The sequence below is a fragment of the Egretta garzetta genome, unplaced genomic scaffold (assembly GCF_000687185.1).
Source record: "Egretta garzetta isolate BGI_Z169 unplaced genomic scaffold, ASM68718v1 scaffold702, whole genome shotgun sequence".
In the NCBI taxonomy this organism is placed as follows: Eukaryota; Metazoa; Chordata; class Aves; order Pelecaniformes; family Ardeidae; genus Egretta; species Egretta garzetta.
The window spans coordinates 749423-770062 of NW_009258908.1; the positions used below are offsets into that span (position 1 = coordinate 749423).

The 20640-nt window shown below is 42.6% G+C and overlaps 1 protein-coding gene across 1 annotated transcript in view; it reads right to left on the reverse strand.

Moving 5' to 3' along the window:
- Nucleotides 1-20640, reverse strand: part of CELF4 (CUGBP Elav-like family member 4) — a 283507-nt gene that overhangs the window by 203147 nt on the left and 59720 nt on the right. Inside the window, exon 3 of the mRNA XM_009634219.2 lies at nucleotides 8337-8353. Within this exon, the coding sequence (XP_009632514.2) occupies nucleotides 8337-8353 (17 nt within the window). The remainder of the gene's footprint in view (nucleotides 1-8336; nucleotides 8354-20640) is intronic.

The window sequence follows — 20640 nt, forward strand, 5'->3', positions numbered from 1 at the left end:
ATTAAGAGCCCCAAAACTCCTCTGTATCTTTGTTAAGACTTTGTCAGATTAACATCAGCCCTGCAGTCCCATCACTGACCTGTTCTCCCATTCCCATTCCGCCCCTCTTTTGAGCTTGTGCTGTTATCCATGCCTTTGTACTGGTGAAACAGCCTCAGGGGGCATTTTTAAGGCAGGTTCCCAGGACAACCAGAATATCAAAACAAGATCCCTTTTTTTGTGATAGGGACTCAATGCCCCCATGAATGGGACCTTATAATGCAGTTGTCTGCTAAAGCTGCGTACCGGGCTGCATGACCCTGATGTCCTTATGGCAACTGAATAAACATTCTCTATAAGCTACGGAAAACAAATATCATCTAACGACTTAATCCCACGTCTCTCATTCACAGACAGACTGACAAACAGGACTAATTCCTCTTATTAATACTTTGAGTATAGGCAGCAACACTGACCAAGATGACTCACAGCTTGGATTACGTGCCTTTATCAGAATAGGAAAATGCGTGAAACCAAAATGAAGAATGTCAGTAGGGATGCAGAGTTTTGAAGTTTGTTGTTTCCTTTGTCCTTTTGAGGAAATGCAGTACAGTTCTTTCCAGAAGCAGACATTGTCCATGCTCCAGGTAACCCTCCCAAGCAAAGGCAACAAAGAGAAGGTAAAAATCATAATGCTTACTCTCTAGAAAGCATTTGCATCTACCTGGCATCTCTGTGGCATCAGGATTGTTTGAAATTCCTTCTAAGGAGCTCAGTGAAGTAGGTATTTTGCTTTTAAAATTAATATACTAGATTCCTAAAAAACAAAGCTGTTGAATTGAACTGACCATAGCACAGTTTTTTTCTTAGCCTTACATTAGAGCCAATGGGCTGTTTTCCTGGGCTTTTTTTTTGCTTTCTTTTTTTTTCTTCCTTGATGCATTTAAACAGCAGCTTTTCTCTTCTCCTTGTGATCATGTTAAATGTTTAATTGCTCTTTGCATTTGCTGATGGCACAACATAAGCCCCTGCAGTAAAAGAGATTTGTGCTAAAACTCAAGTGCTTAAGAAATAAGGAAAGGGGTTATATTTTGGGTCAGTTCAATTATCTCTATTTTTTTGGAATTATATATTAATTTTAATATAAGCTGCAGCATGAAAGTACAATTAGCATTCAGACAATGTGAGAAAGTCTTGCCTGAAGTTAACTGATGTGTACAATCCATGCAAGGGATTCAGGGAGGTTAGACAGTGCAGATCGCTGCCATAACACAGCTAAGCCTGGTCCTCAGACGGTGTAAATCAGCACCATCAATGGAATCTCTCTGATTTACACCAGATAATTATGTCCCCCCACTGCTATTTGAGATGGGCTCAAGATGACAGCATGGGGATCATCACTAGAATACAGACTTTTTCTAAGTTCCAAATTACATTAAAGCCATCCAGCTAGACTGAGAGCTAGAAACCCAAGCAAGCCTTTTATTAGCAGGTATCAAGCTATTAAAAACCAATGTCAGCTACTCCAGATAAGCCTGATTTAAGTAATAAGGAGAAAGCCTTTCCTCCCACTTTCACATTAGTCCAAGGCAGGTGCTTTTATATCCCATTTTGAGTTAAACCTCTGCACTCTCTGACTGGCATAAAAGCGATGTTGAGCACAGGAGAACCAAACTGCTCTCTGGTTGGACCCATCTCCTTCCAAATTAATGTTTCAGGCAGCAACTGGAAGATATTTGCCATCCTATCATGGCTCGTTCCTCACATCTGAATCTACTGTAACCCCTTAGCTGGGCTGACCTAAGTTTTTTGCTGAGTTAAGGCCGTTGTCCAGTGAAAAAAATGAGCAAAACCCTTTGTTTCTAGTCTCAAAACTCCCAACCAGTTTGAGTTGGGAGGTTTGCTCAGGGTTTTGTGGAAGAATCTTGACTGACAGTACCTGTCTAAACTCAGAGAATTAATGAGCTTGTATTCTGCAATGGGCTGGGAAAAGAAACCAGCCAGAGAGACCCTTGATATGACCGTTAGTGGTGCTTTGTTACCATCCTTTGTTCAGCGCTCCTATAGTGCCCAGCAGACAGGGGCTCTGCTGTCTGGTGGAGAGGGGGCCCAGGTGATCCTGAAATGCAATTAATGTGTAACAGCTTCAACCAATCCATCTAATTTACTGCCTGCATTTCTCCTGGGCTTGCTTCCCCCTTTATTTTTTCCTCTCACCATGAAGGATAGTCACTCATCTTTAAAAAAAAAAAAAAAGGGGAAAAAAAGGAAAGAATACACAAGAAATAATGTGGTTTTTTTCTGGATTCACCCTGCTTTTTCCCTTCCTGAATACTGTTTGGGGACTCTTTCATTTAACAAAACAAGGTCAGCTCATCAACACGAAAGCTGAAAGTTTCACGGGGTCCAAGACTGCTTCCATCTACGGAATTACTTTTTAACACATTCTGAGTTAAAATTATCCCCTCTGAGCCAAATGCAGATTGACAGCCAAACACCAAACAATCACATTTTGTTAATCCATTTATAGAGGTGCAAATGCCTGATCCAACACCGGTTTGCTCTGACACCATGGCAGTGTTGTGCGGTTTTCTCTCTTTTTTTTTTTCCTTAAACCAGAGGTTTTGGGAGGGAGATTCTTGTTACTGCTTAAGGGAGAAGAGAGGGATTCTAGGAACCCCTGGGGCTATGGGATTGTTCGCCACCTTCTCAAGCCTGTTTTGCTTGTTTATAGTTCAGAATGCAGCTTTTGTGTCAAAAACTGAAGCCTTTAACATTTTCAAAACCTGTCTTCCTCTCAGCTGCCATGCACGTGCTGATGGAGCAAAACAAGGGCACCCAGAGTTCAGTAGCTCTTATAATTGGACCTAAACTGATTTCAGTCTAAGGTCAATTTGAAGAGGAGGCTTCAGGTGCCATTCAGAAATGACAAGAGAGCGCGATGTAAGCCCTAATATTGCAGGAATAATATAGCACTGATCAGTTAGAAATCATTGCTGGGAAGTTGTTTTTGGGATTGTCTTGCTTGCGCATAAGCTATGGAACTAGATCATTTAGACAGACAAGTAGACAGACAGACAGATATGGGTAAGGAGGTGAAATTCTGTCCTTGTCACTCAGTGATCCAATTTAACCTGATTTGCTTCTATTTAATTTTGTGTGCCTTCCTACAAAGGTGTCTATAACCTCATTATCTAAGCATGGGAAATGTGAGATTGGACTAATCAGCAATAGAGATAAATAGTTATACCATTCAACAGATGTGTACCTATTACTGCATACCTAACTCTCCTTACCTATTCTACTTCTGCATGCATCTTTCAGTTTTCACTGCTGCTGGAAAGGGAAAAATTCAAGGCTTAATATTTGCCTCCTTTTTTTTTTTTAAGTGGTCAATGCAAACACAGACATACGCTTACAGCTCTGCAGCAAACTCAGCCCTCTTGAAAGCTGTTCATTAAGCGCCTCTGAAACATCACCGTCAAGGTGTTAGATCACACACGGGATGCTCAAAAGCTGTGCCCAATGTTGAAAATTCACCTACCCCATTTGCTTCTGCCTCTTCCTGCATGTAAAAAAGCCATGACCCCATCACCTGTCCTTTAGAAAACAACTGGTTCCCACTGTAGTTTGAAAACACATGTGCTCATGTTTGGGCTATTGCTTTTGAGGATAAACAGCAAGTATGGAAAAAGAGGGGGAGGGTATATGACATGGCCCTTTTGCAAACTGACAGGTGACTCGGCTGACATCAGGCAGTGGTGGAGCTGAGAATGGTGCTCCTCGTCCCACTTCCTAAGCAGAAGAACAAATTCCCACCTTCCACCTCTTCGATCCTTAAGGAAGAAAAGGCTGAAAGGGATCTGCTGCCCACCCACTGTCCCAAGGACTCAGGGGCTGAGTTAATCCCATCACACTAACAGAACATAACAATGTGTTGAGAGTACTTACCACATTCCTTGAAATGGAAGAAAGTTGCTGTGGTTATTAGTAGCTCCTAATGATATTTGCATAGATTAACAGACTTTAATGCAATCATGAATGCTACAATCTCGGGGAAAATAATGAAGAAATCCATTATGAGGTAATAAAGTAACTAAGTCAATACAGTAATAATTTGATCCCATATTAGTAATAATTTCATCTCCTGCTGCAAGGCAATTTTAATGCACATACCATTTCTGGACAGTTTTATAAATATCACCTTTGTTTGAGATAATTAATTAGCAAAATCAAAAAATATATTGCTGGTATTTTATACGATAAATTAGTCATTAGGTTTAAACTGGCAGGCTGTAATAAAACTTATTAAGATAAATGTGCTGGGATTCTTAACACTTCAGAGAAGCTGTTCTCCTCTGTCTTAAGGTTCTTCTGGTGCAAAGCTATTATCACTGCTGGGTGGTTTCTACGTATGTTAAAACCCAATTATGAAAATCATGTTTATAACCCCGACTTGCTTAGCAATAGGAGGTGAATGCATTAGCCCATACCTGCCCACTGGACGAGGATAAGGTGAGGGTGAGTTGCTGAGGGCCCTATTATTTCCCTTCACATCATCAGTCAGAGCCTCCTGCAAGACTGAACTGAACTAACTTTACTTCAGAGGGACCCAGGTCCAGGTCATCCTGCTGATATAGGGGACTGTTACACATTCAGGGGCAGGGGAGGGGGAGAAAATTAATCATTAGGGGGGAGGTTACCAATTCTAGTTTTCTGCTTCTGCTCTTATTTTGTGATTACTGAATCATTTTTTTTTGCTTTCTAGAAGTGCCTGGAAATCACAATGGACCTCAGCAACATCTGTGATAAAGTGGCCACTGGAGCCAAAAGCTACTATACTTTACAGTGATCACCATTTCCAGCCCTCTGAAATATTCCCTCCATGTGGCTGGGGCTCTGAGAATGGCTTTTCTGTGTGTTTGGGGAGCTGTCCCAGCCAGATGGCACAGGCTGGCTGAAACCGTCAGAACTGGATGGGGACCAGCTTCTTGCAAGGAGCACAACTCTTGCCATCTAATGAGCTGGTCTTGGCTCCCTGGAAGACAGTGCTGTGTGGCCAAAGCAAGGATTGCCATCCTGGGCTTCATGACACCACTATCGAGGAACAGGGGTATTAAATCATTAGATTGCCTTTTCAGAGGGCATTGTTTGGGTCTCGCTTAGACATCCCCTGAGCCAGTTTGCTGTCATCTTCCCAGGGCATTACAATTCCCCACCCTGGCCAAACTCGGCCCTTTCCCTGCAGTTCCCCATCTAGCTGGGGTTTCCAAATCCATGTCAGTTTGCATTTGGAATGGTAGTAAATGACACAAACTGATGATCCATCAAACTCCAGTCTTCTGTATGGGCCAATTCTCAATGCAAAATAGGAATGTCCCCAAAACCTCATTCTCGTTTATAAAAAACTCAGTAGAGAGTTCAACATTTAGCTGGGAGCAGGCCATGAATGCTGCCGGAATCTGCTATTAAGCCAATATTGTAGCCAAGTAAACAGTCAAAAACCAGATTAAGTAGCAAAGCCCATTGCTCCCCTGATTCAGAAACCCACCTCTGGTGTAATAACGTTAGGGCAACATGCTGCATTATAGAGCTAAGAAACTCTACTCTATAAATACTTCCTTTCCTAAAACACCACAGACACCACTCTTGAAATAAAATGATAGAATTAATACCTTGTCATATTTGTTTAGCTTCTTTGGGGACAACAAATCTTTTCCTCAACCAAGTAGCAATACCTTCACTTTAAGGATACTTTCCCATTGTTGTACAAAGTGCTTTATGTACAAGTCCGGTTTAGGAATCCCATAAGGTCTGGAGTGCTGGAGGCTGGAAGAGCAACTGGGGCAAAAATCACTGCACAAGCAGTTTGTTGTGATAGTTTTCCTAAGCGAGCTCTACTGGCCAATGTCAGGGAAGGCTATTGGACTACATGAACCTTCAATATGGCTCAGAATAGCAGTTATCATATAATCATATCACATCCTGGTGCCAACTGGCATGGTCCATTGCATTCAGTCAGTGGGCTGTATGCCTTCTTTTCAATAAGACCTTATTAGACTTGAATTTCCAGTCCTGATATTGGGTATGTTAATTGAAGAGCTGTTTAAAAGTGTTGTGACATGAAGAGGACTGCAAGTCTAGGCAAGGCCTCAGAGATTATTCCATTTGCTGTTATTTGTGGACACATGTCAGCCCCACTGTTCTCTCTGTTCTATCATCTCTGATTTGGTGCTTTTGAATATGCAACCTTTGCTCTGGCTGTTTAAAGGGGAAGGCATGGTTTTCAGGACCAGCTTTCTGGATGTAGGTTTCCTCAAACTAGTCTGAGACTCCTAATTATCCACTGGACCTATTCCTTTGGCTGATGTCTGTTGTGCCTGCTGTGTGATGGATGCATGTGACAAGTCCTTCTCAAAGTTTGTGAGCCACAAGTGATCTGGCACCTCCAAAATGATGTTTCAGTGATGTCTATTGGGTGGATTGTCTGTTGGCTATTATGTCTCTTCCCTGCATGAATTGAGATATGGAAACACAGAATACAAAGTGTCCATTTTTTAATTACCACATGCAACTGCTGAACTATCGGGGAGAATAGTGGCTTATTGGTAGCCCCATCCCATCCCTCTTACTAAGGCCTCCTGGATACACAGGATGAGGTGAGAAAGCATTTAAGGACCACTGGGATATTCCTGGGGGGTCCATCCCATATGGCCAAGTTGGAAAATCTCCTGTACAGGTGGCCATTTTAGACTTAGCTGGTTCATGAGAGTTTTTGGGAGTCTTGCTGCTCAGGCCTGTTTTGCACCAGGGATCCTCAGCTCTGTGGTCATGCTCAGCACCATTAAATCAGATGACCTCAGGGGTGAGGGTAGGGAGGAAAAGGCCTAGGCATAATCCCTTCAGCATCTCCTACAGAAAAGTGGCTTTGGCGACAAACGTCTCGCAACCGCCATTCCCACAATCGTTCCCCTTGTCGATACGATGACCTTTCAGCAGCGGAAGCTCCTTTTTATTACTCTGTGCACTGGGGTAAACCAGGCCACGCTGTGTTATCTACCCAATTTATCAACACTATTTACAGCAGGTCCATTCTACTGTCTGGCTTAACTCAGTGCCCAGAGACCCGGCATTGAGAGAGGACGCGGCTGCTGGAGAGAAAGAAATGTCAATTCCAGCCTAGTCCCCTAAAGTGAAATAAAAGAAACAAAGTAAATAAGGAAGGAGAAGTAAATACAGTATCTCCAGGGTGATTACGTCTATCTAGTCCAATACAGGCAAGCATGAAACCAATAGAAACACCGTCTTATCCTCTTAGTTATCACCACACACAGAATGTCATCTCTTGCTGGCCTAAAAAGAAAGAAGCATGCCACATCCATCTATAATGAATATGACATATCTCTCACCCGCTTGTATTTCAGCAACCCCAAACTGCTGAAAAATGAGATAGGAGAGTCTGTTCTCCCCGTTTGCCCTGAATCATGAGAATGGATTAAAATTATTTTTGTTCTGCTTCTTTTTTTAAGGATTACTTTGGGCAATTTTGTTTTCTTTCTGCTCTTCTGTGCTTTAAGGATTCAGGTTTGGCAGCTGTTCTCCACAACTCTGTGATCAAGATGTAATATTTTACACTTTTCAAATGAAAGAAAATCAGGTTGTTATATGCACAAATGCTTGTAAAGGCTGTGGGTAATTGGAAAACATCAAGTATCATGAGACTCACTGTGAAATCACAAGGGTGGCAGTCTGCTCCCTCCATCACACTCAAATCATTTGAGCCCTGGGCCTGCCTTTCTAGCAGGTCCAAATTCACTGGAGTGGCAAAACAGGCCATGACCCTTCCCCTCTGGTACCAGCATCTGGCCTGTAGGATGCTTTGAGACATGCGATGAAGGGGATGCTGCTCTGATACTCCACAACATGTCTCAGCAGGTCTCTCTTAACATCATGTCCTCCTGTCATATGATCTGTACTCCCTTCACCCTTCACCAAGAATCATGCCATGGTCATCTATATATTCTTCAAATGGGTTAATATGTTCATTATATATTTCTCTATCTTACTTTCTTGCCCCCTGGATTAGTATCGGTCCTTGACAACTACACTCAAGACTAAACAGGTAGCCATCAGTATGTTGGATTTTGTCTTGTATTGTTTGGGTCAGTACTGAGCCATCACAAGGATGGTCCATGGGGACTGTGACAAACAAAAGAATGTATTTGTTTCCTCACAGCAGAAATAGGCCCCCACAAACTCCACAGCTGTGATGTATCACAATGTCTGGGCACAGTCAGAAATCTAACTCAACCCAGACCTCACAGATTTACAAATCAATCAGAGCAATATCAGGAGACCTGGTGGAGGCTGCTTTCTTAAATCACATTTGAAATGTGAAATTAAAAGAATAGTGAGAATAAAACATGAAAGAAAAGGTCTGTATACAAAGAATAATTCAGACAGCTTCCATTGAAACTAAGGGCCGTGTTGAGGTTTCCTATTATAATTACACTTCATTGCTGCCTCTCTCTGATGGCTGCCTAGGAACCAGCCTTTGACAGCCTCCCTCTAAAGCAGGCTCTCTAGTTTATTGCTCTCTTGGAGTTGGGAGCCATAACTGTCTACTCCAGGCACCTAAACCAGATGTCTGGCTGAGGCCCTAAAGAAACAGTCTGATTGCACATGTTTTCAAGTCAGAGCTTCATTCTAGTCACCGTGGACTGGCCACAGCAGATGACAGGAAAGGAGAAGACAGTAGAGATCAAGACCACATTCTTGTTCATCCTTCCAAGTACTTCACCAGGAGAGAAGAGACCCAGGTCAGGATGATGTCTTGTAAGGCAAGAGTCTCCCTTGACACTGCAATAGGCTTGCTCACAGTATGGCTATTGACCACCTCAGGTTCCCCATAGCAGGAGCAACAAGCCAAAGGCATCCAGAGGCAAAACACAAAGCATTTAACAGGATTAGCTTGTACCAATTCCAGAACAACCAACCCTCCTGTAATTCCCTTTACAACTCCCTCCTTATTTACCCTGGTGAGCAGAACAGCCCATCCTTGGTCATGAGCTGTTCCAGTGCGACCATCATTCAGCTTTTGGTAGCTGCCTTCCAAGAGTCTCATGGTCATTTGGACACTGCCAGTGTTGTGAGATACCTTTAGCACTCCTATCTGATTGGCAGTGAAGTGTAACACCACTAGCACTGAACTTTCTGCAGTGTCTGTTAAAGATAAGGGGGAAAAAAAACTTGAATAATTTATGTAGTTAGTTTAATTTAAATAATTTATATGCTAAGCATTGCAAACAGAGCTGGAGTTGATAATGAGTCCAAGAAGCACATTTTGAACTCAGTTGCAGATTCTACTGCATTGTAATTCTTTCAGGATACAGGATTTCCTAGCAGTATAAAGGCCGGGGAGTGTAAACAAGGTAGTTGCTTGAAGATGAGTCTGTACAGACTCCTTCTTTACCAATTACCACCAGACCGTCTTATGTTCTCTGCAGCTTGTTCAGTTCGAACCTCCTGAAATTATCAAAAGCTGCATGCGTTTCCCCAAGCCACAGAGAGAACCTTGGCTCCATTGTTTGACAAATAACAGTTTGTAACTGGAGTAATCTGTAATCAGGAATCAATTAAAGAGATATCAACAGGAAAGGAAAGATAAGGGAAAACCAGGACAAAATCAATGAACATAAGGGAATTGATCATTCAAAGGGTCTTTCTTAAGCAACTGGGTCCTTTCAGAGGACTCTCTGCGGCATGTCCCGTAGGCTTTGTCTTTTCATCTTCAGCTGTTTTTTGGCCATTTTATGAGGTAACCCTTCTTTTTAGCAGTGGGGAAAAAAAAAATATCCAAGCCCCCGCCCTCCAGGTTCATCGTGTGGCCACTGCCTTTTACACTTACAATGCAAACGAAATACATCTGAGACGTTGCTCAGAGATAAAGAAAATTGTTGCTAAACTTCGTGAATTCTTACATTAATTCATAGTGAATATCTCCAGGAACACTTTAGAAGTTGTACATATCCTCCTCATGGATGCAAGCCACAAAGAAATCACTAGCACATACCTCATGAAAAATAATTTCCCACAAATCCTTACAAAGCTTAAGAACCATCTTTGTCATAGTAGACCAGTTAGTTGCTAATAGCTCCTTTTATCAAGATTTTTTTCTGTTTGAATTTCTAATGTCCTTAAAAACATACGTATTGGTTTCAAAGAACCCACTAGAAGAGCAGTCAGGAATCCGTATTACCAACTCCAGCAACTTCTTTGAGCATCAGGATATTTTGTGTTGATCCATGATTCCTCCCAGAGTTCTGCTGTTATGTGTGCAAATCACAGCTTTCAGTTAAAAAATAAATACCTTTCCAGACATGAATTGCTGTGAAAAAAAAATTGTTGAAAATGTGAACCAACTCCTGAGCTCTGAAGACTTGAAAACCAGAAAAGAAGTGAAAAGAAGCCACAAATGTAACCATTGAAAAAGAAAAAATAAAGGAATGATTTTTAAGCTGATCAGTGTTATGATTTTTAGGGGGTCTTATTCATCACTTTTGAACATCTGCAGGTTGGCACAGTCATGAAACCATGAAAGGCTTTGGAGATTTTTCTTGTAAAGCGCCAAGATTTGTGTCATTTCCTCTTGTCTGTTGTACAATAGTTAGGGAATTCACATGCCTAGTGAGAAAGATACTGATAGCAGATCACAGAACTTGTTTCAGGGGCTTTCCATGATCCCAAGGGGGCCAAAGACAAAAGCTTGATGTGAGGAAGTCCAGAGGTTACCCTCCTCCCTAGATTGCCAAGGAAGACAATAGGAGCCCAGGCTCTCTTTGTGCCCTGCACATGGACTTGGAAAAGGTCATACAAATGCAGAAGACATGGTTCTGAGAATACCTACCTCAGGTGAAGGACCTAACTGCATTCCTAAAAGTAGGAAAGGTTTGGGGAATCTGGGGTCATCACCTCTGGGACCATATTTGGCTAACTGTCAAAATGTGCATCTATTTGTATCTCAGTCAATACTTAGCTTAAGTGAAACAAAATTAAGCAGAGATGGGCTCCTGTGGTTCACCCCTAATCTTTCTCACTGAACCCCCTACCCTTTGCTTGAAAAAGCATGTACCTCAATATCCAAAGCAATGTCTCTTCAGCTGAAATGTTGTGGGTATTAAAAGGGACAAAAGAATTTGCTGTACTGAGCTGTACAGTGTTGGTCCTTGTCTTCTGCCCAGATGGCGCTTGCTGCCTTGAAAGATGGTGATCTCCCCATTTCACCCCCGTAATTCACTGGGTCAATTATGCAAAGCTAGACAGAGAGAGCAAGAGAATCTTTTCCTGACCTCATGCACCATCAGTTGGGAGATTCCTTTATCTTTAGCTGGTGATGCCTTGATATCAACAGGAAGTTATTAGCACTGCTGGTAAATAAAGGCGTTTAAAATCCATTACAGCAAGATATGTAATGGGCTTTCTTTCCATCAAGATTTCTTTGTCTTGTACAAAACACAAGCAGGGATGAGCCTTTCTCCCAGTGGTGGGTGGTAACGGTCAGAGCTCCTTTGACCTCCTTGCATCTGACAGCCCTTTCCCTCTGCTCTTTAGGGAGGGAAAGGTTAAATGTCACCTCTGCCTTTCTTGTTTCCTTCTCTGTTGCTCTCTGAGAAGGAAAGGCCTGAAATTCATATCGGTGACATCAAGTACAGGGTCTGCTGTGCTACTGCACTTTTAAATTAACAAAGCATCCAAGATTCCCTCTCCTCTTCTGTCCCCTCCTCTCTCTCTGCCTCTTGGCTTCTTTCTTTCTCATTCAAAGCTAAGCTGACCAAGCATTCCCTCTGCCTGATTTCCATCTAGGACTGAGCGTCCCTGCTCTGCCTTACCAATAGCAGGCTCAGCTTTCCCCATGCCTCACTGAAGATGGGACTTCAGCAAAACAGTGGGAAGAGAAGATGGAGGGGAACCTGCTCATATACATCTCTCTCTCTCTTGAAAATCCACATGGCACCACACAATACACCCATGTCTTTCTTTTGCAAATCTGTGTTTCCACACATCCTAAAAATGTTTTCCAACCCACCCAGCACTTTCCCTTTTGCCTTTCCCATTTCCTTAAAATCCCTTCACAGAGTCTTTTTTCCTCCTCACTTGCTCCAATGGACTAGAGGAATGAGTTGAGTTCACCAAGTCACACCTTTAATTGTTTTTCTTCCTTCTTACTGTATTTACCACCACCGCTAGCACCACCATCACTGCCAATCTGCCTGCTTGGTGTTAAAAACTTGGCTGAGCCAGCATGGAGAAGGCAGAAGAGGACAATGCACATCTTAGTGTCACCATGGCAGGTGTGGGGGTAACTTTTTTCCTACCACTTCTGCCTAATGGTGGTAATAGCAAATTAAAAAGAAACAGGGAAGGATTAGAAGGAGACATAAAGAAAGGTTCCTCTGTAAAGAAGGCAGGCATTTACCTAGGAAGCTAGTGGAATCTACTTCTAATTACTGTTCTTTTGCTAGATTCAAGAACCTCACAGCTATGAAATATGGCTCTTTCCCCTCTCCTGAGCTAACGGATTTAGGACCTGTAATTGTGTGTGATGTACATCCACAGCTGTGAAGCTCCTCACTTTGTAGAGAATACTCATCAGTACCCTTTCCTGGACTGCTCCTGCTCACCTTACCGGTGAGATGTAACTCATAACACTTTGGAAAAAAAAAATCTGTGAAACATCAGGGTTTTTTCTTTTTTTTGAAGACAAAGACTTACATGGGGAGTCTAAATGAAGCTACCTGAATTGCTCAAGTCACTGAGTTTTCTCAAGCTTGAGGACTGCATTAATAATTATTATTGCATTTAATTAGTAATAACGCTTCATCATAAATTATGCAACAGAAAATAAGTGTGTGCCCTGCCATTAATGTCTCAAGATCTAGTAGAGAAGACGCTTTATAGAAAAGCATTTGTGAAACTGACTGAAAACCCAAACGCCACATCAAATATAACAAACAGGCGTTTTTTGTGGTTTGTTTTTTTTTTTTTCTTCAAAATTATGCACAAAACACTTAATTCTACCTTTCAAGAATGTGTTTTCGGTCAAATGTCCCCTTTTCTCTGCTAAGCCCACAGATCATTTTCTCCTTTAAATGGGGATAATTTTCTGTTGTTTGAAAAAAGATAATTGAAGGACTTCTGATGAAAGTGGAATCTTCCCACAATTCAAATAATAATGCTGAGAGCCATTTCTTGTGAGGGCAATAGTTTAGCTGTCTGACGTCCCCATCCTTCACAGGGCTGGGCTCCCCTGCCAGGATACAAATCCCATGGTGCCCCCCATCCACAGCATTTGCCTGAGGCACTGCGACAGCTCAGGTCTGGCCGCCTGGAAATTGAATTTCAATTTGAGAAAAGTCTAAATGTTCTTCTTCAATCAAAGATGTCAGGCTAAAAAGTTTCAGCATTTCTGGAACTCCTTGTGCCAAGATAGGGTTTTGATATTCTGTGTTTTCATTCCAATTCAGGACAAAACCAAATGTTGACAAAACTGTAATTGCTTAAGTCAGCTTTCCTATTTAGGTTCGTTTTGTTAGAGCAAGGCAGAAGACTGTGAGGACATTTCTACTTCTGCTTCGTTCATTTAGGAAGTCTTAAAATAAGGTGGAATCAGTTGCCCTCTTAAAGGAATAATAGCATTTAGTGTAACTAGTTTAGGTAAGGCCCTAGTTAAATGGTAGAGTAATTCAGGTGTATGGCACCAGCTAAAGGATTACAAAAGTACTGGGCACATGAAACAAATTGCTGATCTTACATTCTGCTGGTTCAAATGTCTTTGATGGTTTTGATGCTCTAACCATGTTTCAAAACCTTTCTGATTGAACCTAAGGTTGAGATAGAATCTGCGATTAATACCCAGTTGTAGAAAACCTATTTTCTATTATTCTACATAAAACCAATGTTAAAACTTAAAGTTTGTAGCAATGCTAACTAGCTCACTGATGTAAATATGATTGTGTGCTCACACCTGATATGGATAAATTAACGCTGCAGTGCTTAGTGCATAGCTCCTCTATCGGAGATCTTGGTGCCATACATCATCAGTTGCCCTCTGTCAGCTGACCTGATACAGCTTTTCCACCCCTGCATGGAAAACCCCCCGCAAGAAGCCCAAAAGATGGGTGGTAACTCATTAGTATTGGTAGCTTGATAACTTTAAAGTATGTGGCCACATTTCAATCCAGTCTGATTACACTGGCACAACCCTGTTGCAGATGAAAATTGAGCTTCATTCCTGATTTTAAGGCCATGGACAAAAGTAACTACAATATCATATACCTGTGAGACAGCACCAGTAATATTTAGTCACCTCTAAGTTAAATATAGATTTTCTTAACTGCTAACCCTGCCCAATCCAATTGTGATCTGAACACTAAAGTACCCAGCTCCGCTTTTGACATAACTGTAAAGAAATAAAGATGCCATACTTCATAACCTCTAAATGGCTGCCCAGGGACAGACCACAGATCCATTCTAGCACATCCCATCTCTGACAAAGGCCAGCAGTGGATGTGCGGGAAAGTTCTATAAGAGCAGGTACTGATACTGCCTGAGGATGTCTTCCTTGCCTTGAAACTTAATTGATAAATTTGTTGACAAGGCGCATGATGCAGAATACCATCATCACGCGCTTTCTTACAGGGCAACTGCCGAAGTGAAACTATCACCCTTCTACCAGCGATGGACTTTGCATCACTCATTTGGCGACTGACAGTCGTTGGGCTTTCACATTGCAGCAGGAGAAGAAAAGGCATTTCAAAACATGTTTGCGAGGCAACAGAAATCAGCAAGGGATACTCAAGGGCAAACACAGCACCTGAAACTACTTGTAATTCACATTTTGTTCCTGAGGAGGTAGCGTGTGTTGGCAGTGTCCCTTTAACTGCATTGACACCGCAGAGCCGGCAGCAGCAGCGGATTCTCCCTGCCCGTAACCAAGTCGGTGGGGATTCAAAGACACGCCGGACCACAGCGAATGCAAGCGTGCTGCTTTCAGCGCCTTTACTGAAATAGCTCACTCTTTAATAATATTCCTCTTCAGTCCCCTGTTTCTCAGGGCAATTTGTAACTGGACTTTGTCTGGTCTCACAACAGCCCTCACGACGACTAACCCATTTCCATGCAGAGGAATGAAAGCAGGAAAAGATCAAATGCCTGTCCTGAATGCACCTGAGACCCAACAGCAGCAGGTGTACACCTCCGGGATAACATGGGCTTGAATGACAGACACATCCCTTTTTTTTTAACTGCTTAAGAATAACCTCATGCATAATGTAAATAATCCTGCCATGCATTATCATTGCTTAGTTGATCCTGACATATGACAGCTGCTAACTAAACAAGTAACATGGGCAATAACACAAATAATACCTTTTAAAACCAGTCTAGGCATTGAACAGTTGAAGCAAGACCTCGTTGCATGGATGATTACACTGAAGCAGAGTGAATCAGGTAGGAGCTGCCTGAACTGTCCAAAAACTCAGCTGACCTATGTTCTCAATCAAAACCCTTTAGTGATCCTTTTAAATACCTAAAGTTGATGAGATTAATGTGCACTTAGAGTTATAATTCTGACTCGTGCAGAAACTAACTCATGTTTCAAAACTGCAACAAAAAAGAGGGCAGCCAAAATAAATCTTCCCATATACTCCAGTGCTTTTGGAAGATGCTCAGCAAGAACAGGAGTGACCTTTGCAGAACTGCATAAAGTGACTGTCTAACCATTCTCCTTTCACACCTCACTGAAGGTAATCCTCTATTTTGTGCGGCATGCATCCTTTGCTCTCTGCAGACCACCACTGAAATCGCCCGAACCCATGCAATGAGAAGGCACCAAGACCATGCTACCACCAGTCTTCTGTCCAGCAAGGGGAGTGACAAAGCAAGGCACTCTCCTGCCCTCAACCCATGGATAGCTATGCACTCAACCCTAGTAAAGAGATCCCTTCTGATCCAGGATGAGCATTAAGATGGAGAGTTTGGCTATGTGTTAGCACCAAGGAGACTTTACAGCAATTTACCTATCTGTGGAGACTTGGAGCAATTCCTTTTTAGAAATGCCAAGGACTGCTTAGCTTCACTATCTCTTAACATTTCTGTTAAAGAAAACAATGGAGAGCGTAATGGAGAAGTGAGAAATGGCCATGAGCATCAGGATAAAGGAAGTCATGCTGTATTTTGAAGACCTTTACCTTGTTTTCTGTAATAACCAGAACCCAAAGGCACCACAGACCAACTAGCTCATTCCACCTACAAGCAACAATGACAGTCAATCTGAATCTTCTTTCCTGGAGCCCCAGTTACGGGCACTCTGGGTGCTGAGCATCTGGGCTATGCTTGCAGGACCAGTTTCCAACCCTTCTGAGACCAAAACTACTGCCCTCATGAAGACAGTCATGACGTTTAAGAGCACCTTCGCCAGGGCACACCTATCAGGACAGCCTAACAGCCATGTGGCATGGTCCTCAGTGGAGAAGGAGATCTTCACAGTCCAGTCTGGGTGACTATGGTGGCAGAAGAAGATGTTAAGCCCAAATTAAATTTTTTGCAGTCACAACAAGGACCAACTTCCTTCCACTCTCTGTTGAAGTGCAGGATGACTTGTGAGCAGTGTATTGCTTTCAGCAGAAAAACTAGTTTTCTGACTGCACATAAGAAAAAAATATCTGAAAGAAACAAATTAAAAAAAACTGAGGAGGCAGTGGGGAAAGAAAGGGGTGGAGGGGTCCAAGTGTGATAGTAAAACATATATCTCTCTTCCTAGGCACATAAACACCCAACCCTATCTTCTGAACCAAAATCCTGATGTTGGAAGGCATGCAGGCTCAGAGGAAAATAACTGTAATTTGTGTGAAGAAGGCATTTGCAGCAATTCATTATAATTCCTTGCTTGCTGCCACCCGTCTCTAAAGTCACTGGCAATGCAGTACTTGTGTGAAGTTATTAAGGCCAAACTCTCTTTAGATTCATGGCAAGTGCCGAATGACAAGGCGAGAGCCCAGGCAGTGATAAAGTGAAGTGACATGCCATACCCCCTTCCTCTCCCCCACCCCATCACCACCATGCCAAGGATGAAAACACCACGGATTTTGCAAATGAGAACCACCTCTCCTCTCCCTGCCCTGTGCTGGGCTCTGCCTGCCACACAGACATCTCCTTGAAACATACACCCAGAGGAGGAGGCAGGAGGGAGTGGAGGGGAGCAAAGGAAAATGTGCTTTTTCCTCTCTTTCCTTCCACAAAGATCACACAGATTTCTCTCAGAGGTTCCCAGGCAGATGGCATGTATGTGAGAGACAGAGATAGGCAGGCTGGGCAGAGGAGAGATCCAGGTGGGAACTTTTCAGCTAACAGAGATAAAGACACCTCTTAAAAAAAATTATATATCTATATATATAAATTGATTGCTAACTTATCTATATCTAGGTTTATCCCTCTATCTGTGTTTTGCTGTTCGTTTCAGTAACCCCCAAGACTAAACAGAGGAGAGACGAATCTCTTACAGCTGTACAGACTTGCAGCAAATAAAATGTGTAAGAAAAAGGTGATCGCTCTAGAGATCAGGGCTCCTTTCAAACTGCATTTCTCTGTCCCCTCCTGGTTTTTGTCGCATCCTTGGCCTCTACATTTTTTTCCTTCCTCTCCCTGTCCCTTCTTTTCCTAAGCTGGGCAGAGAAATCAGCTTAAAGGATAATACTGCTCAGCTTTCAGTGGGATAACATAGCCAGCCCACAGGGAAGAGAAAACCTCAAACCCAACCAGAACGATGAAAACAAGCAGGTTATTAAAGGTCCTCCTAAAGCGACAGCTAAACTCGTGTTTGCAGATACTCACAGGCTGTTGCTCAACAGTGAGGATCTCTGGTTCAAATCCAAGTGCTTGCCAACAGCAGAGTTGTAGTGGGAAAAAAATCTTCTCCTCTCCCCTAGCCCCTCACTCTGGAAAAGCCATATGCTATTTTAGCAGTGTAAGGATGCTCATAGGCTCTGAATATAATGTCAGAAGCCAAAGAGGAATCACCTTGCCCAAAAGATTTCTACAAGTTAAATTAACCTGCAGTCAGCTTCTGCCCATTGAAGGTTTAAAACTGCAGTAAAACCTATATTGCCCAAACTTCAAATAGGTGAACAAGGCCATTAAGAGGCATCTGATGGGACTAGATATTTAACTACAGTCCACTGTGCACTCACACACTGGGTCATGGCCATCCCTTAAGTTATCCTTAGCACTACAGTACTGATGACCCATCTCACCTCCCTTTAGGCTGAGGAGAACAGGTAGACCTTTTCAAGTATGTCTGAAAATTCAACACATTTAAAATCTCAGAGAAGCAGGCTTGCAGTCTTCTGTAATCAGTGCCTACAGCCAGGGAAAGGTCTATCAGCAGCCACCCCTCACTGTTCTCTCAGGAGGAAACACCAGTGCTGTTGACTTTTTTGATCTTAGCATGGGGGGAGCGGTTTTGCCCGTCAAACACCTGAGGCTTTCAGATGAAGCCACCCTTTTGACTGAACCAGATAAGCCCTTGGGGCATTGATGCTCCATGACAAGAAAGAAGAGGGGCCCCAACTCCCCAAGGGAGCAGGGCACTCTTACTCCACCGAAGGCAACAGGAGTTCGGTCCTGAAATGTATTGGGGAACCCAGGAGGGAGTTAAATCTGAGCAAAGATTTAAGGTTAGGGCACAACATAAATGAACCCACTTGTTTAAATTAAAATTGCCCATAACCCTTTTATTTCCTTGCATCTGATTCTTCCCTGGCAGATGACAAGAAATTGCTGGTCGTTTGTGGTTTTTTCTTGCAGTGAAAAGCCACAATCAATCATGCTTTCTTCTGACCCTGCAGTTACAGGGAAACAGAATGACTCTGGGCTACATTTTCAGACTCCACAGGTTGCTCTGACTCTGTATTTGGTGCTCCTTCCTCCCTCTCTGCCTCCATGTTATAAAAGATCAGGACTCTCTTTTATAAAATAGTTCTGGCATTTCTATTATTACACATGCCTGAGAACAGGGATGCGATTGCACTGAATAGTGTAAAAAAAAAGAAAGGAAAGGGGGAAAAAAAGAAGAAAAATCAAAGCACAGCCGAGTTGATTATTTAAAGAGCTGGGTGAAATTTGCCATCCTTTTAAGGCATCCTGGGCTCTGGAATATCACTGTGTCACTTAATGTTTGCAGTTAAGTATTTACAGATCTGTTTCCATGGCAACCGATTCTTCAAAGTTACTTTTACAATTCTGTTTTCTAAAATGTGTTTCTCTGGTTGATTGCACAGGGATATTTGGAAAGCAGCCAGGTCTAAATCATGATTTTTTTCCCATTAAGGAGAGGTCCTTTCTAATCATGTTTAGTTAGTTCTTTGATGGCTTTATCTTGATTCGAAAATGTATTTTGTTTTTTGTTAGCGGGTGGGAGAGGGAAGGGGGAGAACATGAACAAGCATCGTGGGGCTTTAGTGAAAAAAAGGTGTTGGAAATTAGGAATGTGAAATAACCTTGTCTGAGTTGATTTTATTTATCCTTTCATTGTTTAGAAGAGTAGGCCTTTACCCACAACAAAATAAATAAATAAATGCCCTGCTGACAGTTTGAATGCATTTTGAGGCCACGGGAGATGACGACTCACTTATTAATTAGTCAGGGATATGGCAATATGGGGAGGGATGATGAACACTGGAAACAGCACAGAAACTGAGACAAGTGAATCCAGTATGTGCAAGTGTTTGTTGCCCCCAGCTGTACCGAGATACTTGCATGGGGCTGGCGAAGGTTGGCCCCAGTGGCAAGGAGACACCTCGTGAAGAGGCAGCAGGGAAACAGTCATGAGCTCTGTCACAGCTTGCTTTGCAACTGTGAACAAAGTGATTTGAAATGTGTACTTGTGAAGGCATGAAGTACATGCGCAAGTGTCCTGAGCCCACCGGCCTATGCTCGCTGCAGCACCATCTCCCCATCCCTCCAGCTGGCCCCCAGTCCACTCCAAGCATGCAAAAGGGAACACAAAAGCTTAATCAAGAAAGCAACAAATCAGGAGCCATACAAGTACGTGGGATAGATGGGGAAGAGATGTACATGTTCCCTGTCATAAGGTATTGTCCCTAGCTGAAGTCAGAGATAAATTTAAACTTGTGAGAATGTCTGAGAAAGGTGTGTGCTTAACAGTGATTTAGGAATGGTGTAGACTTTGGGCACGTGTTGGAGGGAAAATCAGCTCAGATGTGCATATAAACCTCACTGCAAGCAAGGAGTACTGCAATGCTCAACAAACCACCCCCCAGTCAAAGATGTCCCTGCTTTGAATAACTTCAAATAGGAGAAAGAAAAAATATTGAGTTACTTTGCTGGATGGACCGGTTGGGGTAGCTGAAGGTGAGCCTTGAATAATCATTAACAACCCGCTCCTGTTTTCCACCACGTTACAGCAGGCAGGGGTGTATATCTCAAGGGAAAGGATAGAACCAGAAGACAGAGTATTACAGAATAATCAGAGTATCACAGAGCATTAACCAGAAAAGATTGGTGGGGTATCTGGCATTCACAAAGTAGATTAAATATGGACAGATAATTACAATAAAATGAGGAGAGATGGGGAGAGGCGTAGCC